The sequence below is a fragment of the Dasypus novemcinctus genome, chromosome 19, assembly GCF_030445035.2.
Source record: "Dasypus novemcinctus isolate mDasNov1 chromosome 19, mDasNov1.1.hap2, whole genome shotgun sequence".
Lineage (NCBI taxonomy): Eukaryota > Metazoa > Chordata > Mammalia > Cingulata > Dasypodidae > Dasypus > Dasypus novemcinctus.
In genome coordinates this window covers 51,812,431-51,836,489 of record NC_080691.1, presented here as the reverse complement: position 1 = coordinate 51,836,489, position 24,059 = coordinate 51,812,431, and the positions used below count along the sequence as shown (strand labels likewise).

Below are 24,059 nucleotides of genomic sequence, written 5' to 3'. Positions count from 1 at the left end.
GCTCTCTGTGTGTGCGGCGCCATTCCTGGGCAGGCTGCACTTTTTTCACGCTGGGCGACTGTCCTTTGGGGCGCATTCCTTGCGCATGGGGCTCCCCTACACATCAGCACTGCGCGTGGACCAGCTCATCACACAGCTCTGGAGGCCCGGGGTTTGAACCTTGGACCTTCCATGTGGTAGGCTGACACCCTATCCACTGGACCAAATCCACTTCCCTAGAGCCTTTAATAGTTGCTTCAGTAGAACTAATTTCTGGTTGTTATTCGTGTGTTTTATAAGTATTCATACACCTTTCCATTCTTCTGAAGAAGAACCTAATACATAGTCGGTTCTTCTAAATATTTAGACATCAGAGTATGGCTAATTTTTACGCAGGTAGATTTTTCCCTCTTAATCAGAGTAACTTTAGTATAACTTAAAGTAATATTAGAAGGATTCAGAAGGAAGAGGGTAAAAATTTGTCTTTCAGGTTTTTATTTTTATTTTTCTAGCTGGGAAAACCCTTCAAATCTTTAATATTGAGATGAAGAGTAAAATGAAGGCTCATACCATGACAGAAGAGGTGATTTTCTGGAAGTGGATCTCTGTGGACACCATTGCCCTGGTGACGGAGACCACAGTCTATCACTGGGGCATGGAAGGTGACTACCAGCCTGTGAAGATGTTTGATAGACACACCAGTCTTGCGGGGTGCCAGGTGATCCACTACCGGACTGACGATTACCAGAAGTGGCTGCTCCTCATTGGCATCTCAGCCCAGGTAAGCCTGTGGCTGTCCTCAGATGCTGGTCTGAAGTAAGTTAGAGGCCTAATGGGTAAGTCATTTGAAGTTGGTATACGTGTAAGGCAGGAGAGGGCAGCCCTGAACAAGGCATGGAATAGGTGAAAATATTTGGGAATCATCTATCTGACAGGGTTTAATATCCAAAATATACCATAAAAGACAACCTAATGTAAAAATGGGCAAAAGACTTGAATAAACATTTCCCCCAAAGAAGATATATAAATGGCCAACAAGCACATGAAAAGATATTCAACATCATTAATCATTAGGGAAATGCAAATCAAAACCACAATTAGATATCACTTTACACACACTAGAATGACTATTATTTAAAAAGTGGAAAACAGGGTGAAATACATGTACACCAATTTTGTAGCAGCATTATTCACAAAAGCCAAAAGGTAAAAGCACCCCAAGTATGCATCTACAAGTGAATGGATAAACAAAATGTTATATGTACATAAAGTGGAATATTAACCATATAAAGGAATGAAGTTCTGACACATGCTACAACCTCAGAAACATTATCCTCAATGAAAGAAGCTGTACTAGTTAGCCATAGGAGTGCTGATGCAAAATACCAGAAATCTGTTGGCTTTTATAAAACAGTATTAATTTGGGGTAGATGCGTACAGTTACCAGGCTATAAAGTGAAAGTTATTTCCCTCACTAAAGTCTATTACCTCACGCTGGAGCAAGATGACTGCCAATGCCTGCAAGGGTCCAATCTTCCTCTTCCTCTTAAGGCTCTGTAGTCCCACTTCTTCCAGTAGCAGCTGTAGGCTGGGGTAATTCTCATCTCTTTCCCGGGGCTCATTCCTCTCTGGGCTAGCTGCCCTGGTCTCTCCACAAGGTCGCTGTAGACCATCAGGCTTTCTCTCTTCCCAGGGACTCTGCCATGTCTATGGAGCCATCTCTATTCCTCTGTCTTTGTCTTCTGTGTGTTTACTTCCCAGGACTACAGCCTGCAAAGACTCCCACTTGCTCCTCTGCCATATAGTGTTCTCTGTGGATCCCTGCTCACCAAGGGAGCAGAAACTCAATGTCCTCCTGAGGTGGCCCAATCAAAGCCCTAGTCATAATTTAATCAAGTAAAAGTGAAACCTCTGAATTCAATATAACCTAAGGGTATCACTAGCCCAGAGGAACAGACCAGTTTACAACCATAATCAGTATTTGTTTTTGGAATTCATCAATAATATCAAACTGCCACAGAAGCCATACACAGAGAGTCAAATATTATATGATTCCACTTATATGAGATAGCTAGAATAAGCAAATTCATAAAGCAGAAAATAGGATAGAGTTTAGGGGCTGGTGGGAAAGGGTAATGAGGAATGAGTATTTAATGGGTACGAGTTTTCCTTTTGGGGTGATAAAAATATTTTGGTACTAGGTACAGTTAGTGGTTGTACAACATTGTGAATGTACTAAATGCCACTGAATTGTACATTTTTAAATGGTTAATTTTTATGTTTTGTGAAATTCATTTCAGTTTAAAAAAAGGGGGGGGGATCATGGGGGAATTGTGGGAAGATGGCATCAGACTAACATGCAGAGCTCAGTGCTCTCACAAAAACAACAGAGAAAGAGCCAAAAGCTGTCCGAGGGACCTGCTTTAGGGGACCAGGACAGTGCTACGCAACTCCAAGGAGGATGCGGGACAGAAAGAAAAAAAAGCTAAAGCAACAAAAGTGAGTTATCAAGCCCCTGTGGCAGCTGGGAAGGGCTCCCCTCCTCCACTCCCAAGATACTGAGCTGGGATAAACCTCTGGCTCACTGCAGTCACCTGAGAAGGAAACAGACATCTTCCTCCCTTTTAGCAGTTTCAAGGGAAGAGGGAAGGAGAGTAGGGGTGGAGATAGGGGGAGCTTTACTTCAGTGAATTTGGCCAGTAGAGCCTGCTTTGAATCTCCACTGTGGAGATTCAACGCAGGAACACAGGAAAGCTGAAACTGAAACACCTCAGTGGAAAGGTGTGCTAACTAGTGCCATTTGCTGGCCGGTCTGGAAATTGCTTGATTGGATACTCTGTATCCAACCCCTGGGAGAAAATCTGTACCCCACTAGTGAGTCCCTGGTTCAACTTTGAAAGCTTAAGCTGGACAATTTTAAAGACTGAGAATACATTGAACCAAATATCAAAGAAAAGCTGTGAAAAAAACCCACAATAGGCATAAGAAAGAAATTGGCCATCAGAGTAAACTCATCAACATTCAGATGCCTAGACATCAGCAAAAAATTACAAGCTATACTAAGAAACAGGAAGAGATGGCCCAGCCAAAAGAACAAACCAAATATTCTGAAGAGATAGAGGATTTAAGACAATTAATCAGTGATAGTCACACAACTCTCCTAAATCACTTCAAAGAATTTATAGAAAATATGACTAAAGAAATAAAGGATATTGAGAAGACATTGGGTGAACAAAAAGAGCAATTTGAAAGCCTGCAAAGAAAAGTAACAGACCTTATGGGAATGAAAGACACAATGGATGAGATTAAAAATATATTAGGGCACGTAAGAGCAGATTTGAATTGCTCAAAGACAGAATTAGTGATTTCAAAGGCAAAACATGCGAGGGAAGCGGACTTGGCCCAGTGGATAGGGCGTCTGCGTACCACATTGGAGGTCTGAGGTTCAAACCCCAGGCCTCTTTGACCCGTGTGGAACTGGCCCATGCATAGTGCTGATGCGTGCAAGGAGTGCTGTGCCAGGCAGGGGTGTTCCCCGTGTAGAGGAGCCCCATGTGCAAAGAGTGCGCCCCGTAAGGAGAGCCGCCCAGTGCAAAAGAAAGTGCAGCCTGCCCAAGAATGGCGCCACACACACGGAGAGCTGACACAGCAAGATGGCGCAACAAAAAAAAGAAACACAGATTCCCGGTGCCGCTGATAAGGATAGAAGTGGTCACAGAAGAACACACAGTGAATGGACACAAAGAGCAGACAACTGGGGGGCAGCGGGGGAAGGGAAGAGAAATAAATAAATTAATTAAAAAAAAACAAACAAAGGCAAAACATGTGAACTGGAAAAAATAGGAGAACAGAAAGAGAATGGAAAAATTGGAACAGAGTATCAGAGAACTGAATGACAATGTGAAATGTACCAACATTTGCATTATCGGTATCCCAGAAGGAGATGAGAATGGAAAAGGAATAGAAAGAATATTTGAGGAAGTAATGACCAAAAACTTCCCAACCCTTATGAAAGACATAAATATCAATATCCAAGAAGGACAATGCAACCCAAACAGAATAAATCTGAACACACCTACCATGATTCACCTACTATTCAGAATGACAAATATCAGAGATAGAAGATTCTGAAAACAGCAAGAGAAAAGCAAAGCATCACACACAAGGGAAACTTAATAAGATTAAGTGCTGACCTATCATCAGAAACCACAGAGGAGAGAAGACAGGGGTATGATGTATTTAAGTCTGAAAGAAAAAACTGCCAGCCAAGAATTCTGTATCCAACAAAGCTGTCCTTCAAAGTCTTCACAGACAAACAAAAACTGATAAAGTATGTTACCAAAACACCAGATCTACAAGAGATCCTAAAGGGGATGCTATAGCCTGAAAGGAAAAAACAAGGGTAAGAGATTTGAAGAAGAGTTTAGAAATGAAGATTATTAGGAAGGGTGAACTAAAGGGTAAGAAGACAGACAATACAACGATATGACAACAGAGAGCCAAAAGACAAAATGGATGAAGTAAGTAATGTCTTTGCAGTAATAACATTGAAAGTTAATGGCTTGAACCCCCCAATCAAAAGACATAGATTGATAAAATGGATAAAAAAAAAATATGAGCCATCTTTATGTTGTCTACAAGAGACCCACCTCAGATGTCAGGACACATTAAGGTTAAAAGTGAAAGTCTGGAAAATATATTCCATGCAAATAGTAACAAAAATGATCTGGAGTAATGATACTAATATCAGACAAAATCATTTCAAATACAAAACTGTTATAAGGGATGAAGAAGGTCATTATATATTAATAAAAGAGGTAATTCACCAAGAAGAAATAACTATATTAAATATTTATGCACCTAATCTGAATGCCCCAAGACACATGGGGCATACACTGGCAAAACTGAGGGTAGAAATAGTTGTCTCTACAGTAATAGTTGGAAACTTCAATACACTGCTCTCAGTATTTGATCAAATATCTGGACAGAGGCTAAATTAAGAAACAGAGAACTCAAATACTATGATAAATGAGCTATACCTAACAGACAGCTATAGAGCACTGCATCCCAAAACAGCAGGATATACAGTCTTTTCAAGTGCTTATGGATCCTTCTCCAAGGTATGCTGGGCCACAAGATAAGTCTCAGTAAATTTTAAAAGACTGAAATGATACAAAACACTTTCTCTGATCATAGCCAAATGAAGCTGGAAATCAATAATGGATGGAAAAAAGGAAAATTCGTAAATATATGGCGATTTAAAAACACACTCTTAAATCATAAGTGGGTCAAAGAAGGAATTGCAAGAGAATTCAGCAAATATCTTAGACAAATGAAAATGAGAACACAACATATCAAAACCTATGGACACTGTAAAGGTGTGCTCAGAGGGAAATTTATAATCCTCAGTGCTTATATTAAAAAAGAAGAAAGAGCTAAAATTGAAGATCTAACTGCACACATGGAGGAACTAGAGAAAGTACAACAAACTAATCCCAAACCAAACCAAAGGAAAGAAATAATAAAGACCAGAGCAGAAATAAATGAAATTGAGAACATAAAACAATAGAGAGAATCAGCCAAAAGTTGGTTCTTCATGAAGATCAACAAAATCAACAAACCCTTAGCTAGACTTACAAGGAAAAAAAGAGGAAAGATGCAAATAAAATCAGAAATGACAGGTTGGGCATTACCATTGACCCTGCAGAAATAAGAGAGCTCATAAGAGGATACTGTGAATATTTATACACCAACAAACTAGACAACATAGACAAAGTGGACAAATTCCTAGAAACAAATGAATCACCTATGCTGACCCTAGAAGAAGTAGAAGACCTCAACAAAAAATCACAAGTGAAGAGAGTGAAACATTCGTCAAAAACCTCCCAAAGATGAAAAGCCCAGGACCAGCCGGCTCCATAGGTAAATTTTACCAATCATTCAAAGACATTCTAATACCAACCTTGCTCCACCTTTTCCAAAAAAGAAAACAGGAGAGAATACTACCAAACTCATTCTGAGAAGCCAACCTCACCCTAACACCAAAACCAAATAAAGATACTACAAAAAAAAAAAAAGAGAGAGAGAGAGAGAGAAGAAAATTAGAGACTAATATCTCTAAAGAATATAGATATAAAAGTCTTCAACAAAATATTTGTAAACCGAATCCAAAGCACATTAAAAGAATTATACACCATGATCAAATGGGTTTTATCCTAGGTATGCAAGTGCGGTTCAACACAAGAAAATCAATTAGTGTAATAAACCATATTGATAAATTGAAGAAGAAAAATCACATGATACTCTAGACTAATGCAGAAAAGGCATTTGACAAATACAGCACCCTTTCTTGATTTCAAAAACACTCCAAAAGATAGGGATGGAAAGAAGCTTTCTCAATATGGTAGAGTGCATATATGAAAAATCTACAGTTAGCATTGAATGCAATGGTGAAAGACTGAAAGCTTTCTCACTGAGATCAGGAACAAAACAAGGATGCCCAATGTCAACATTGCTATTCAGTATTTTGCTAGAGGTTCTAGCTAGAGCAATTAGGCTAGATAAAGAAATAAAAGGCACCTGAATAGGAAAGGAAGAAATAAAACTTTCACTATTTACTGATGATATGATCCTATATCCTGAAAAATTCACAACAGAGCTATTAGAACTAATAGATGAGTTCAGCAAAGTGTCAGGATAAAAGATTAATACACAAAAATCAGTAGCATTTCTATACACTACGGATGTGCAGTCTGAGGAAGGAAACAGAAAAAAATTCCATTTATAATGGCAACTAAACCAATCAAGTACAGTACGTAAAGGACCTGTATTCAGAAAACTACAAAACATCGCTGATAAAAACTGAAGAAGACTTAAATAAATGGAAGGATATTCCATGTTAATGGATCAGAAGGCTGAATATTGTTAAGATGTCAGTTCTGCCCAAACTGATTTACAGATTCAGTGCAATCCCAATAAAAATCCCAGTAGCCTTTTTTTTTTTCAGAAATGGAAAAACCAATTATCAAATTTATTTGGAAGGGTAAGGGCCCTGAATAGTAAAAAAAAAGTCTTTAAAAAGAATGAAGTTGAAGAACTCACTTCCTGACTTTAAAGCATATTACTTTAGCTACAGTGGTAAAAAAACAACATGGTACTGGCATAAAGAGGGACACATGGACCAATGGAACTGAATCAAAATTCAGAAATAGACTCTTACATCTACAGTCAAGTGATTTTTTTTAATTTTTTTTGTTTTAAAAGAAGTTTTAGAGTACATAATGTTACATAAAAATACAAAGAATTCCCATATGCCCCAATTCCTTCCCCTCTCACACTTTCTCACATTAACAACATCCTTCATTATTGTGGTACATTTGTTACAATTGATAAACACATATTGAAGCATTGCTACTAACCATGGACTACAGTTTACATTATTGTTTACATTCTGTCCTGCACAATTTTGTAGGTTATAACAAAATATACAATGGCCTGTATCCATCACTGCATTGTTATACAGGACAACTCCAATGTCCTGAAAATGCCCTCATATTTTTTACTATCTTTTTTTTTAAGATACATAGATCACACCTATTCTTCCCTCTCTCATCCCTCAGAACCTCAATATATACCTCTGTAAAGGTGACCACTGCCTTTATATCAATGTTTAGAGTTCTTCCATTGCTAGAATACTAAAAAATCTATAGTAGAATAATAATACGTCTACTTTAGTCCCATTATTCATTCCCCAATCTTGAGGATTTGGGGATGGGATTCCCACTCTGCTTCTAATTGAGAGGGAGCTTAGATCCCATGGGACAGATGGATGGAACTATCTTGCTTACAGTTGCAGACACTCTCTTTTCCTTGGGATGGGTATTGTCCATCATCATCTCAAATAGTGCTAAGAGAACTGGATACCCATATCTAAATGAAAGAAAAAAGATCCCTATCTCACACCATATACAAAAGTTAACTCAAAATGGATCAAGGACCTAAATATAAAAGTGACAACCATAAAACTCCTGGAAGAAACTGTAGGAAAATATCTTCAAGATCTTGTGGTAGATGGTAGTTTCTTAAACCTTATACCCTAAGCATGAGCAACAAAGAAAAAATAGACAAATGGAACTTTCTCAAAATTAAACACTTTTGTACCTCAAAGGACTTTGTCAAAAGGGTGAAAAGATAGCTGACTCAGAAGAAAATATTTGGCAATCATATCTGATAACGGTTTAATATCCATGATATAAAAGAGATCATACAACTCAACAATAAAAAGATAAACTACCTGATTAAAAAGTGAGCAAAAGACTTGAAAAGACACTTATCCAAAGAAGAAATACAAACAGTGAAGAAACACATGAAAAAATGTTCAACATCACTAGTTATTAGAGAAAAGCAAATCAAAACTACAATGAGATATCATTTCACACCTATTAGAATGGCCGCTATTAAAAAGCTGGAAAACTGTAAATGTTGGAGAGGTTGTGGAGAGATAGGAACACTTTTTCACTGTTAGTGGGAATGTAGGACGATACAGCCACTGTGGAGGACTGTTTGGCAATTTCTAAGGAAATTGAATATGGACAATACCATTACTAGGTATATACCCAGAAGAACTGAGAGCAGAGACACAAACACATCTGCACACCGATGTTCATACCTGTGTTATTCGCCATTGCCAAAAGATGGAAACAACCCAGGTGCCTATCAACTAATGAATGGGTAAACAAATTGTGGTATATACACACAATGGAATATTATGCAGCTGTAAGAAGAAATGAAGTCATGAAACATGAAGCATATGACAACATGGATGAACCTGGCGGACATTATGTTGAGTGAAGCAAGCCAGACACAAAAGGACAAATACTGTATGATTGCACTATTATGAACTAAGTATATTGTGTAAACTCATGGGGTTAATTATTAGAGTATAGGCCACCAGAAAATAGAAGGAGGGTAGAGAATGGAAAACTGAGGGTTAATCTATGCAGAATTGGTAGAAAGGTTGTTTGTAAATCTTTGGAAATGAATAGAAATGGTTAAAGCATATCATGGTATTTGTAACTAGCAGATGTATTATACATGTATGACAGCGGTTGAAAGGGAAAGTCTAAGATCATGTATACTACTAGAAGGAAAGCTAACCTATTAATATAACACAGGACTGTATAAAATAGTAAAACCTCATGTAAAACATGAAAATGGGTGCTATTACATATATAAGATTGTTTTTACAAAATATAAATACAAATATACTAGAGAGAAGGAAAAAGAATAGCAGCTGGGTATGGCAGGGAAGCATAGAGAGATATGTGTTTATTGTTTTTTATTATTATTGGGGTATTGAAATTGCTCTATAAATGATTGAAGTGATGAATGCACAAATATGTGGTTACACCAAATACCATTGATTGTACACTTTGGATGGATTTGTACTTTATTAATATGTATTAATAAAATTGATTTGATTAAAAATAAAACTCTTAAAAAAATGGCAGTGGGTGGGCAGGCACGAATTTTTGGTCCATGGGCCTTAGTTTGCCAACCCTTGTGTAGTTACCCCTACTTGAAACAACTGCTTTTCCTCTTCACCTGGTTAGCTTTTTTTTTTAATACTTAAAAAAATTTTTAAGATACTTTATTATTTTTTTTAAGATTTATTTTATTTATTTCTCTCCCCTCCCCCCCCCCCAGTTGTCTGTTCTCTGTGTCCATTTGCTGCGTGTTCTTGTCCACTTCTGTTGTTGTCAGCAGCACGGGAATCTGTGTTTCTTTTTGTTGTATCATTTTGCTGCGCCAGCTCTCCGTGTGTGCGGCGCCATTCCTGGGCAGGCTGCACTTTCTTTCGTGCTGGGCGGCTCTCCTTACGGGGTGCACTCTTTGCACATGGGGCTCCTCTACGCGGGCAGTGCACATGGGCCAGCTCCACAAGGGTCAGGGAGGCCCGGGGTTTGAGCCGCAGACCTCCCATGTGGTAGGCGGACGCCCTATCGTTGGGCCAAGTCTGCTTCCCATGGGGTCACTTATTTTGGGGACTCACCCGTTTGGGTGAGGTAACATGGCATCTTGTCCTTGCCTTTGTCCTTGCAGCCATCACCCTGTATTGCAATTACTGACTTACTTGCCAGAAGCCTTCCCCATCTTTCCTTAAGTGTCTGTGTCTTATTCATTTGACCTATCCTCAGCTGTTACGTCAGTGCCTGGCAAAGAAGGTATTTTTTTTTTTTTAAGATTTATTTATTTTATTTAATGTCCCCCCCTCCCCTGGTTGTCTGTTCTTGGTGTCTGTTTGCTGCGTCTTGTTTCTTTGTCGTCAGCGGCACGGGAAGTGTGGGCGGCGCCATTCCTGAGCAGGCTGCACTTTCTTTTCACGCTGGGCGGCTTTTCCTCACGGGCGCACTCCTTGTGCGTGGGGCTCCCCCACGCAGGGGACACCCTTGTGTGGCACGGCACTCCTTGCGCGCATCAGCACTGCGCATGGCCAGCTCCACACGGGTCAAGGAGGCCCGGGGTTTGAACCGCGGACCTCCCATATGGTAGACGGACGCACGGACGCCCTAACCGCTGGGCCAAAGTCCGTTTCCCCAAGAAGGTATTTTTATGTAGACTCTTTGCCTACTGCACTCCTTGAGAAGCCTTTTACCCATAGCAACCCCAGGAGGTGGCCCTTGTCTAGGAGGAGCCTGACGCTTAGAATGTAATTGGCCAAGGTTCTGGCTCCAGGAGTACAGGCCAGCAAAAAAGCCCTGATCTCAAGCCTTCTCTTTGCTTTGCCTCTTTGTCTTGCTTCTGTTTAAGTCTTTTTCTAGTGTGGGATTTGGATTAAATGCCACCATGTTGCTGAAAATCTTCCCATAGTCTTCTAGGAAGAGTGAATTTTGCCCTGCCCTTTTTATTCTCATTATTCATTTATTTTTTTTATTATACCAAATACCATTTATTGTATACTTTGGGTGTTCTAAAAAAATATAGATGAATGGATAAACAAAATGTATTATATATCAATACATACAATGGAATATTATTCAGCATTAAAAAGGAATGAAGTTCTGATCCATGTGACTATTCTCACTTTTAAAATTTCCTTTTTCATTCTTCCATTAGAGTACACACCATTTATCTAGTTGTCACTCCCCCTTCTCTGTTACCCTTGGCAACCACAAATCTACTTTCTGTCTCTATGGATTTACCTATTCTGGATGTTTCGTATGTGGAATCATACAGTATGTGCTCTTTTGTGACTGGCTTCTTTCATTTAGTTTAATGTTCTCAAGGTTCACCCATGTTGGAGCATCAGTCAGTACTTTGTGTACTAACTTTAACATAAATGAGCAATAGAAAAATACAATAGAAAAAAAATTTTTTTAATTTTGAAGCCTCTGTTTTCTCATATCAAGGAGATGTGGGTAGGTGGGAAGAGATTGAAGATCTGAATTTTACCCATGACTACATGAGCATCATTCACCAGAGATGATGGACTGAATGGTGAATTATAGAAGCATAAACTATGGTGCTCCTATCTTCCATTTACCTAGCTTTTTCCTTCCCTGAGATGGCTCCCTCGTCTGTTTGCTCATTGTTTTGTGCATCATCTTCTTATGCGTCATTGTCTATTCATTGTTTTTTGCTCATTGTCTGGTTGTTGTCTTGTTTTTTCTTTCGGAGGCACTGGAACCAAACTCAGGACCTCCCATGTGGAAGGCGGGTGCTCAACTGCTTGAGCCACATCTGCTCCCTGTTCTTTTGCTTGTTTTTCACTTGTTGTCTGTTTGTTGTTTGAATGTTGTCTTGCTCGATTTTTTTGTTTGTTGTTTTTGTTCAATATCTGCTCATTGTTTGTCTGTCTTCTTTAGGAGGCACTGGGAACCAAACCCGAGACCTCCCATGTAGGAGGCAGGTGATCAATTGCTTGAGCTATATTTGCTCCCCTACCTAGCTTTTTGAGCATTTGGATATAAATGTACTGAAATTCTTAATAGCCTTATTAGTTTTTATTAAATACAATTCTATTTATAACTTTCATAAAAGTATACACAGAAAATTTTAAATCTCTTCCCCTTGACTTAACTATTTCAAAATTTTGGAGTTCCTACTAAGTCTTACTTTCTGTGAATATATATACACACACACACATACATACTATATTTTAAAAATTGGGAGCATCGATCTTATTTCATGGCCTTAATTTTTCCTTAGTTTCTAGCCATCTTTCCACATCAAATTCAGCTATATCGTGATTTTTAATAGATGCTAGTCTTTCTTTTTAGGGGGAATATACCAGTGGATAAACTTCATTTTAGATGTGTTTTTAGAATTGTTATTAATGTTTAGCTCTTATCTCCCCCTTTCATTGCAAAATATCTTTCTCTTAGCAAAACCGTGTGGTTGGGGCAATGCAGCTCTACTCGGTGGATAGAAAGGTTTCTCAACCCATAGAAGGCCATGCTGCAGCGTTTGCAGAGTTCAAGATTGAGGGCAATGCCAAGCCTTGCACTCTTTTCTGCTTTGCTGCCCGTGGTTCCGCAGGAGGCAAGGTAAAAACTACTCTACTTGGTCTTTTCCCCAAGAGAAACCAGGAGTCTGTACAGCTAGCTGTAATTGGTAGCTGCTTGGTGGCATTTGGAAAGCAGAATGTAAATAGGAGTGGAACAGCCTGCGGGTGCTCCCTGTGAGTGAAGGGTCTGGGCATTGCTCAGAAGTGCTCACCTTACACGTATGCTGATGGTCTCACAGCAGCCCTGTGCCTGAAGTCAGTAAGCTGAAGTCCACTTCCCGGTGATCATTCCCTTTGCCCTAGCAGATGTCTTTGACCAACTCTGCAGAGCCTGGGCTATGTGCTGGGGATGTGACGATAAGTGGCACAGCCTCCTAGGTCCCTGGTGAAGATGGTCATGAAACTCACAGTGCATGCCATCCTCTGCCATGGGAACATTCTGCCCCCGGGGCGGGGGTGTATGAGGAGGGGGTAGGGGCATCTTAGGAAGCTACAGTGAGAAGAAGCCATGCCCTAGGAGTGAGTCAGGTGCAGCCCCTGTTTGGCAGGACTGCCCTGGGCAGAGGTGGGGAGGTATCCAAGCTCATGATGGCAACAAGACCTGGGTTCCACTAGGGACACCTTGGTCACTCAGAATGCTGTTTCAAAGTAAAATCCTCATGCCAGTACACTGTTGCCAGAAATACTTTCTGAAATCATTATTTTGGATTGCTCACTGGCCCTTAGTTCCCAAAAAAGAGTAGTTCTGAAGCAGTGTGTGGCTTCTCACATGTGTTAATTTTAAATATATTTATTTGGTTGCTTTGGTCTCTTGTTGTATAACATACTTCGTGCCCTCCTCAGTCAAGAACCAGTAGAAAATAGGAGTCAGCCTTGTTGCTGTTACAGCTGATTAAAGAAATCAACTTTAGTCATGTGGCAAAAAGAGCTTGCTTCCTTATCACCCCAAAAGTAGGCTTACACCTCTTCTCAGGCAGAAGAGGAGCGAAGGCCTCCCTATTAGGAGCAGAGCCTGTCCCCTGAGCTCACTGTGCAGAACAGAGCAAGGCCGAATGAGCCTTTTGCAAGACAGCAGCCTGGAAAAAAGACGGGCAAGAGGAAGGTATGGCCAGTTCTCAGAGGAGCCAGCAGCAGTCTCCCAGGGCAGGTCCTTCTGCTGAGAAGCCCTTGGCTTGGGAATGCATCCCCCAACAGTAACGATCCACAGGGCTGCCCCTTGGTGCCTCATGGTCAAATCTGCTAATTCATACCAAGGAGAGAGGTATGAGGCCCTTGGGTGCAGCTATACCCTTCCACACCCCTCCCTCAGGCCAGCGCAGCACATGGGTGGAACTGGCTCTCCTTGTGCAACTCTTGAGTGCTTCCGGCACACCAGCTCCTGACCACCAGCTATCCTATGGGCAGACACACCTATCCAAAGTCGTGCCCCACAGAAACCTGGCTTCCTTTTCCAGCAGCCCCTTTCTGTTGGCAGTATTAACATCCTTCTGAACCCTCAAGCAGGGCACAATGGCTCTCTAACTCCTTTCTGTCTGGCTGTCACTGTCCAACCATAGCAAGTCTCACGTGTACCTTAGCCTTTTGCGGTAGACTGGTCCCTCCTTACCCCATAATTGGGTTAGCAAATAGTCATTTAAATGGCCCTCAGATCATCCCATCCTTTCCTACCAATAGTCCAAGGCAAATAATTTTTCTCAATTGCTATTTCTTTGAATTGCTAGCGTACAAGACGTTTAAATCTCCGCTATTTTAACCTTGCTGCATCAGGGCCTGGTTCAGTGTTTATCCTGTCCTTGACTAGAAGCTCTTTGGTATTTCCCTGCTTCTCTCTGCCTAGCCAAATCCACATTATCATCCAAAGATACTCTTATCTCTTTCCTCCATTCAGCCACCTCTTCAACCTTTGTTGTTTCATATTTCTGGTCCACCTCTACTAGTGATTTTTTTTCAGTTGTTTTAGGTGTGGTACCTTTTCTTTAGATGGAAGTTATGGGGAAGGCACATAGGTAAAACAGGAACTCGGAGCTCTTCTGGTAAAAGCAAAGATGGGCCCCTTATCTACTCTCACTCCTCCAGTGGCTTTATGCTGTAAGCCAAAGTTCCTTAGGTCCCCAGCATGGCCCTGGAATAGCTCAAGCCTATTCCGTGATCAGACTGTCTCATGAGTTTGGCATCCACCTATAAGATCTTGTCTTGTGGTGACTTATGTTAGCCCAAGCTGTGTCCAGGAGATGAAAACAGCAAGCTAGAAAGAAGCCTCAGACCCTGGTAGGACCCCTCATTTCATGACCATTGGCACTGAGGCCCTGGCACAGGGGTGGAAGCATCTGAACTCAAGATGGCAGCAGAGACCTGGGGTTCCACCAGGAATGCCTTGATCACTTGGGGTGCCATCTCAAAATAGGAGTGACCAGGTTGGCATCCTGGAATTTAGGCTCAGGTTTCCTGACATTGGTTTCTGTTGTACCTGGCGGAAACTATAAACACCCCAACAAAGGAGTAGTTTACTTGGGTGTGATTTTCTTCTTGTAAGTTTTGGCATTTGTCATAAAGAGTGTGATTGAGGCTCTACTCACTACTGTGCCATTAGCAGCAGTTCTGCACCAAAGATGTTCCTACTTTGGTGTATTAGTCTGTCAAAGGGGTGTTGATGCAAAGTACCAGAAATCTGTTGACTTTTATAATGGGTATTTATTTGGGGTAAAATTTCACAGTCCAGTGGCTGTGGAAAGTCCAACTCAAAGTACCATTTCTCACCAAAGTTAGCTGCCACATGTTGAAGCAAGATGGCGGGCAATCTCTGCATGGTTTCGGCCTTGCCCTCTGGGCTTACGTCTCTCAGGCTCAGCTGCTCTGCTTCTTCCTAACTTCAGGTGCAGGCTGGCATAGAGCTGGTCTCTTAGGGCTTCCTATATCAATCTCGGCTGTCCCACTCTTTTCACAAGGTCAGCTGTAAGCTATCAGGCAAAATGGCTTATCCCAGGGTCTCAACTGTTTTACCCTTCTTTTTGTCACGTGGCAGGATTAAAAATGAAAGAGTTCTCCCTTCCTGTGCATCTGCCTGTCTGCGTGAGTGTCCATTTATATCAGATGCAATGTAGGGGACAGAGACTCAATCTGAGTTTTATGCCCATTGACATAGTCAAATCAAAAGCCCTAATCTTAACAGGTAATCTAATTAAAGACACCTCAACTGAAATTAATACAATCAAAGGGTATCACACCCAGAGGAATAGATTCGTTTCCAAACATAATCTATTGGGATTGATAAATAATCTCAAATTGGCACAGTTGGATTCACCTAAAATCTCTTTTCTAGTTGCACATAATTGAAGTTGGACAGCCTGCTATAGGAAACCAGCCTTTCATAAAGAAAGCTGTAGATGTGTTTTTCCCTCCAGAGGCACATGCTGATTTTCCAGTGGCTATGCAGGTAGGAATGTGCTGTTCTCTGCATGGTTTGAATGAATCATAAGTTTGGGAGGAAGAGGGAGCAGGGGCATCCTACTGGAGCCCATATTTTTTAATGCAATGGCATTGGGGCTCATCTTGCAACTCACATTGTTTTAACAGTCCCATCTTTGAATGGGACTTTTCCCTGCTCAAGTCTCCAAGTCCTAGACCTTTCTCCTTTTATTATAAAAGTTTAGCTGTTCTCTAAAGAAGAAAATCCTCTGTAACTGAACTAACTGGACATATAATAGGTCAAAGATCTTATGATTTGTTATTTTTAAAAATTTTATATAACTTTTCCTAAACAAAATTGGGATCACATTTACAATCAGATAGTAAGATTATATTATATAATTGACTGTCCTTTTTATTCTTTCACTATATACATTGTACATGTTTCCATAAGGTATTACATTATTTGTGACTATGGTGGGAAATAAACAATTGTTACAGATGTACCATACCTGTAAGATTTAGAGCTACTTCTTTTTTTTCTGTACTCAAATATTTGAACATATTTATGATAATTTCTACAAGCTAGATTTCTGAAAATAGTCATCTAATAAAAAAATTTTTTTTTCCCCCAAGGTGCATTTGGCTTTTTTCTGTCTTAAAAAAAAAAAATGTTATGAAGTGGGTGTAGCTCAGTGGTTGAGTGCCTGCTTTGCATGACAGGGTCCTGGGTTCTGTCTCTGGTACCTCCTAAAAAATAAAAATAAAAAATACATGTTGTCTGAATATATTCTGTACAGTATTAAGAAGTATAACAGCAGATATAAAAATTGACTATTACCCTACCACCAATTGAGAACCAATGCTGATAATTTTGATACCCCTTTGGAAGTATCTTCACATGCATACATGTATGCAAATGTATATAAATAGACATTAGAAAAATGACTTTGCACTAGCCATGCAGTTTTATAACCTTCTCTCACCATGTTGTAGAACATTCTATGTTAATAGTATAGACATATACATATTTTTTAAAGTATTCTTGATTTTTTTTTTTTTTTTTTGAGGTACTGGAGCCTGGGATTGAACCCAGGACTTCGTATGTGGGAAGCTGGTGCTCAACCACTGAGCCACATCAGCTCCCCTGAGTTGGATTTTTCATTTGTTTGCTTGTTGTTTTGTCTGTTTGTTTGTTTGTTTTTAGGAGACACCAGGAACCAAACCTAGGGCCTCCCATGTGGGAAGCAGGCACTCACCCCCTTGAGCTACATCGGCTCCCCTCTTGATTTATTTTTGTTATTTCATTTAATTTATTTTGAAATACTTTCAAACTGAAAGGGCAATTACAAAAATAAAACAAACCCTGTACATAGAACCCCAACATACCCTTGGCCCCCCAATACCAGATCCACCAATTTTAATATTTTGCCACATTTGTTGTATCATCCTGTCTGTCCATCCATACATCTAGCAATCCATTTTCTAAATGCTTGAGTAGAGACTCTGTACATAAGTTCCTTGAACACTTATCACTGCCATGTACATTTCCTACGAACAAGAATCTTCATTTATGTAACCACTTTAAGTAATGTTATCAAGTTCTAGAAATTTAACATTCATACAAAGCCTAAAGTCTATCTTCCATTTTTTTTTCATATATCCCAATAATGTCCCTTTGAGGGACAGCTTTGTGTATATGATTCTTGGGTAACACTTTTTATTTCAGCACTTGCAATATGTCTTCCCTCCACCTTCTGGGGTCTCCCTGGTTTCCATCCATGAAGGAAAATCAGAATTAATCTTATTAAGGGTCTCCTAAATATAACATGTTGCATTTCTTTTGCTGTTTTTCAGGTTCAGTCTATGCCCTTGGCATTTGACAGTTTGATTATAACGTGTCTCTGTGTAGATCTGTTTGGATCCATCCTGCTTGGTGTTGAGAATCTTAGATTTGCACATTTGTGTATTTAAACAGATTTGGGAAGATTTCAGCCATTATTTATTCAAATACTTTTTCTGGCCCTTTATCTCTCTCTCCTCCTTCAGGGACTCCTCATACATAATTTGATATGCTTGATCATGTCCCAAAGGTTCCTCAGGTTCTATTGATTTTTTTTTTTTTAATTTCTCTCCCCTTCCCTCCCACCCCCAGTCATTTGCTCTCTGTGTCCATTCACTGTGTGTTCTTCTTTGACCCCTTCTGTCCTTATCAGCAGCACCGGGAATCTGTGTTTCTTTCTTTCTTTTTTTTAAAGATTTATTTATTTATTTATCTCCCCTTCCCCCCCACCCTGATTGTCTGTTCTCTCTGTCTATTTGCTGTGTCTTCTTCTTTATCCACTTCTGCTGTTGTCAGCAGCACGGGAATCTGTGTTTCTTTTTGTTGCGTCATCTTGTGTCAGCTCTCCATGTGGGCAGCACCATTCTTAGGCAGGCTGCACTTTCTTTTGGCCTGGGCGGCTCTCCTAATGGGGCGCACTCCTTGCGCAGGGGCTCCCCTAGACGGAAACACCCCTACGTGGCATGGCACTCCTTGTGTGCATCAGCACTGCGCGTGGACCAGCTCCACATGGGTCAAGGAGACCCGGGGTTTGAACCGCGGACCTCCCATGTGGTAGACGGATGCCCTAACCACTGGGCCAAGTCCGCTTCCCTGTGTTTCTTTTTGTTGTGTCATCTTGTTGTGTCAGCTCTCTGTGTGTGCAGCGCCATTCTTGGGCAGGCTGTACTTTCTTTCATGCTGGATAACTCTCCTTATGGGGCACACTCCTTATGTGTGGGGCTCCCCTACTCAGGGGACACCCCTGTGTGCATGGCACTCCTTGCACACATCAGCACTATGTATGGGCCAACTCCACACGGGTCAAGGAGGCCCGGGGTTTGAACCACGGACCTCCCATGTGGTAGGCAGATGCCCTATCCATTGTGCCAAGTCCACTTCCCCTCTGTTGATTTTTTATTTTCATTCCTTCCTCTTTTTGTTCCTGAGCCCCAGCAGTTTAAATTGTCTTATCTCCAACTTTGCTCACCCTTTCTTCTGCCTCCTGCAATCTGTTCTTGAACTCCTCTGTTGAATTTTTCATTTCAGTTATTGTGCTTTTGAGCTCCAGAATTTCCATTTGGTTCTTCTTTATAATTTCTATTTCATTATTGAAATTTTCATTTTTTTAATGTATTGTTTTCTTTGTTTCCTTTACTTCTTTGCCCATTTTTCCTTTAGTTCATTAATCTTACTTAAGAGAGTTGTTCTAAGGTCTTTGATTAGTAATTCCAGAGACTGAGATTCCTGTGGAGTATTTTCCATTGAACTCTTTCCCCCCCATCCTTTACTGTCTCCCTGATTGTTTTGTAATTTTTTGTTGAGACCTGGACATTCTGATTACATTTTGGTGAAGTTCTCCCACTCTTCAGTCTGCCATACCAAGAACAAGAAGAAAAGGAAAGGGAAGGGAGGGGGAAGAAACACTAGCAGACAAAACAGCCACACACACACACAAAGTATATTGCCTCTCTTGTTATGTGCTGGTGGGAAGTCATAAGCTGCTGCTATTGAGCTTAAACCTAGGCCTGCATTGCTGCTCAACCCCTGGGGATCTTTAGACCCAGAAACACAACACAGAAAGAAAAAAACTAAAAGAAAAAGAAATGCACTGGCTCTTTATGTCCTGGAAGGTGCTGGTGTAAGGCCAGAAGACACTGCTGCCAAGAGAAACTGAGGTTAGTGTTTGTGCTGGGCCCTCAGGGATCCACCCTTGTAAACAACAAAAAGAGGAAGTAAAAACCGAACCAACAAAAAGGTGTACTGGCTTGTAAAGTCCTGGTGGATGCCAGGAGGAGCCTGGAATCTAATGCCCACAGGCTGAAACTGAGGCTGGCTTCTATGCTGGTCCCTCAGGGATCCCCCAGACTGACCTTTATCCTCAACCCAACTTTTGGAGGAGGAGGTTTCCGCTCTTGGTCCTGGTTACTGGTTCACACTTCAGCTTACAAAAGCTGAACTCTTGGCAGCACATTCACTTGACCTTCTTGTAGTTGTTCTAGATGTCCGTCTGACTCCAGGGTTACCACCTAGCTAATTCCAATCTCTTTTCCAATTCATTCATTTTTCTAGTAGCGGGAGCAGTCTGTAAAATTCCCTACTCTGCCATTTTGCACCTGCACGCTCCAGGTAACCTATTCTTGTGACCATACTAGCCAGTTCACACTGCAGCCAGCAGTTCATTGATAGATGGACAATTCCCTTCTTCGATTACTACTGAGGTAGAATGGATTTAGCAGCCATTCATATGCATCTTGTTAATTGCTTCTTCCTGATCATTGCCCTTTTTCTCTCAGGGGTTTTGTCTTATTTGCAAGAATTCTTTATATTTTTAAAATATTAAATGTCTGATATATTTCAAATATTTTTTCTTGGTTGTAACAAAAATTTATTTGTAGTATGTTCTACCATGTGAAAATTTTACATTTTTGTGTGGCCAGACTTGCATTAGGATTTCTCTGGTTTTGATATCATGTTTTGAAAAAATTGTACAGTTCAAGATGATAAAAAAAAAATTTCTTTCCCATATTTTCTTTATTACTTTCTTAGTTAAAAAAAATTTTTTTTTAAATTTAAAATCTTTGGCCCATCTAGAATTATTTTGATCTAAAGAAAAAGATACTTTTGTGGGAAACAGATTTGGCTCAACTGATAGAGGATCTGCCTACCATATGGGAGGTCCAGGGTTCAAAGCCAGGGCCTCCTGACTCATGTGGCGAGCTGGCCCACACACAGTGCTGGTGCGTACAAGAAGTGCCGTGCCACGCAGGGGTGTGCCCCATGTAAGGGAGCCCCACATGTAAGGAGTGCTCCCTGCAAGGAGACCCACCCCATGCAAAAAAGGCACAGCCTGCCCAGGAGTGGTGCCACACACAGGGAGAGCTGACACAGCAAGATGACGCAACAAAAAGAGACAGATTCCCGGTGCTGCTGACAAGAATGCAAGCAGACACAAAAGAACACACAGTGAATGAACACAGAGAGCACATGGGGGGGAGGGGGAAGAGATATAAATGTGTGATCTATATATCTTTTAAAAATAAATAAAATATATATTTAAAAAAATAAAAACTAAAATGTGGGGAGTGGATGTGGTTCAGGCAGTTGAGTATCTGCCTTCCACATGGGAGGTCTTGGATTCAGTTCCCAGTGCCTCATAAGGAAAAAACAAACAGACAACTTGCAGACAATGAGCAAACACAATGAGCAGGGAAGCAGATGTGGCTCAAGTGATATGGCTTTCTTTCGCCTGCCAGATGGGAGGACCTGGGTTCTATCCCTGAGGCCTCCTGGTGAAAAAGAAGAGAAAGCATGCCTACATGGCAAGCCAGTGCCCGTGTGGCAAGCTGAGTGCCCACATGGTGAGAGGGCTTGTGTAGTGAGCCAGTGCCTGTGCAAGTAAGTCACACAACAAGATGATGACACAACAAAAGAGAGATGAAGGGGAGAGAGTAAAGGTGAAGCACAGCAGAAACCAGGAACTGAGGTGGCACAGCTCACACATCAGAGGTCCCCAGGATTGAATCCCGGTGAATCCTAGAGGAGAAAAAATGAGAAGACCAAAAGAGAAATAGATGCAGAAGATGTGTGCAGTGAATGGATACAGACAGCAAAAACAGCAGGGCAGTGGGAGGGGGAGAAAGGGGGGTATATAAATAAATAAGTCTGAAAAAAAATAACGAGCAGACAGACAACAAGTGAGAACAAAGAACAGACAACAAGCAAAAACAATGAGCAAACAGATGAGGGAGCCATCTCAGGAAGGGGAGGGGAGAAATAATTGTAGATGGAAAACAGTGTTGTGTTTGGCAGTAGAAGTAATAAAAATCTTTAAAAAATTAAATAAAATAAAGAGTAAGATAGGGATCCAGTTCTTTACCCTGGCCCCCACCACCAGATAGCTAGCTGGTTATATCAAGGTCATGTGTTGATTAAAGCATTTATTTTCCACTGATATAACTATTCTATCATATGAAACTCTCTTATGTGACTGATTCTATTTCAGGTTCTCAATTAAGTTTCATTTGTCTCTGTCTCCTCTTATGCTACTACCAGACTTTAAAAATTACTGTAAGCTCTCTATTATATTCTAATTGAGCAAATTCATTTCTTTCCCACACCCCTCCAGATTTTCCTGTGTCCTCTCAAATATTTTTCTGTAAGAATTTATAACACTTGATCAAAATCAAAGGTTACTAAGCTCAGAATGTAAACTCAGCATTTAGGGTCTTTATCCAGACATTTCCCTTATTTATGAATGTGAAGTTTGCTTAAAGTGGTTTGGTAGAAACTGGAGAAAGATTGGCTTTGCCTGAGAGGAAGCACATGATATTCTTGGACCTCTATTTGAGAATGGTTAGGCAAAGCATTGGCTCTAAAACTTAGTTCTTCAGTGAGGTAGGACTGAAATCACCTTGGGCTGCATGTCTCAGGGAAGCACTGCTTCCATCAATTATATTGTGGTCTAAAGAACTCAAGAATCCCCCTCTCATCATTTGTAAGCCCTTTTCCCCAATTTGGCTTCTCCTTACTTTTACATTCTGTTTTTCTGTCTTTGTATAGATTGGAGCTAAACATGGTGTTATTTACTTGATCACAAAGTACGGCTACTTCCATATGTATGACCTAGAGTCTGGAGTGTGCATCTACATGAACCGTATTAGTGCTGACACAATCTTCGTGACTGCTCCTCATGAAGCTACCTCTGGAATTATTGGTGTCAACAAAAAAGGACAGGTAAGTAACTTGAGGTTTTGCTTCCCACCTTTTCCATTCACTGGGGAATGGTGTTCAAACTGCCCTCATCCTCCAGGAGTGTGATTATTAGGTCTAGTTAGCTCCTGTGATTAAACTTGGACCCAAGCCTGCCTCATCTCCCCACTCAAGCAGCTCTATTCCTAACTCAGGGTTGATGCTGAGAAGGGGGAATCTCCCTCCCCACATGAAGCTTCTGCCAGTGAAGCAGTTCAGTATCTTCATGCCATGCACACATTGATCAGCCTACGTGTTACCTTTTTCAGTAAAAATTTGAAAGATGGTTAAAAGAAGAAACCTGTGCTTTAAAAAAATTTGACAAGAAATTTGTTAGTGCCATCTAAACAGGTCATTTTGGTATAGTTGTTGTCCATAATGAGTCACAGTAGTCAGTGGCCATATACTTTACATTTTTCTCACTTGGTATCTGTCTAGTCCATCTATGTTATCTATGCCAGATACACCATAGATGGTAAACCCACCCTGTGGAACTATGGGTTATAGCTGTTCCATGGTCTTCTACTCTCTGAGGCATTTGGCTCCTTTGCATCCCTTCACTGTAGGGCTGACATTAGAGGCACACTAAGTGTGAGCCTTATAACCTTCCCAGTATCACAGTGTCCATGGCAGAATGTGGCAGTGCGTGTGCATGGAGAATTTTTCTAGGCTGAACCATCCTCACTCGTCCTCATAGGTGCTGTCAGTTTGTGTTGAGGAGGATAACATTGTGAAGTATGCAACCAACGTGCTTCAGAACCCAGACCTTGGTCTGCGCTTGGCCATTCGAAGTGACCTGGCCGGGGCAGAGGAACTGTTCATGAGAAAATTCAATACCTTGTTTGCACAGGGAAGCTACACTGAAGCCGCCAAAGTGGCAGCGTCTGCACCAAAGGTAGTGAAGCTTGATTACTGTACACCATTCTGACATTTTAAGAACCAAATTTAGGAATAATATAAATTATAAAAACATGCCACTGTTGATGTTGGAGTATGTTAGTGTGCTATTAATACTTTTTTTTTTACTTTAAATTTTATACCAATGGCATAACAATAATGGAAACAAAAAGCCATGCACAATCTTGCTCAACTGACTATTCTGTTTCAGCATTTCCTTCTAATTCTTAATATAATTAATTCTAATAATATATATTTCTTATTCAACATCTTAGCTTAGTTTTGCATTTTGGTGACTTAGAATTTTCCACTGTTGCTGCATATACTATTTAATACTCCAAGTGGTTATACCCTATTTCATTTAGTTTTATTACTATTCTGGGTTTTTTTTTTCACTCTTCTAGAGGGCACAGGATTGCTTGTAGGCTTTTCTTTGGCTTATTTTAATAGGATAAATTATCCTGGGATCAAATCTGCTCC

The 24,059-nt window shown here is 40.6% G+C and overlaps 1 protein-coding gene across 4 annotated transcripts in view; it reads left to right on the top strand.

Annotated features, from left to right (window-relative positions):
- CLTCL1 (clathrin heavy chain like 1) overlaps positions 1–24,059 on the top strand; it is a 110,639-nt gene that overhangs the window by 31,036 nt on the left and 55,544 nt on the right. For 3 of the 4 annotated variants that reach the window (XM_058281807.2, XM_058281808.2, XM_058281810.2), the window contains exons 3-7: positions 492–760; positions 12,363–12,524; positions 15,804–15,917; positions 22,494–22,667; positions 23,380–23,577. In XM_058281807.2, the coding sequence (XP_058137790.1) occupies positions 492–760; positions 12,363–12,524; positions 15,804–15,917; positions 22,494–22,667; positions 23,380–23,577 (917 nt within the window). The remainder of the gene's footprint in view (positions 1–491; positions 761–12,362; positions 12,525–15,803; positions 15,918–22,493; positions 22,668–23,379; positions 23,578–24,059) is intronic. The other variant, XM_058281809.2, reaches the window with a different exon arrangement.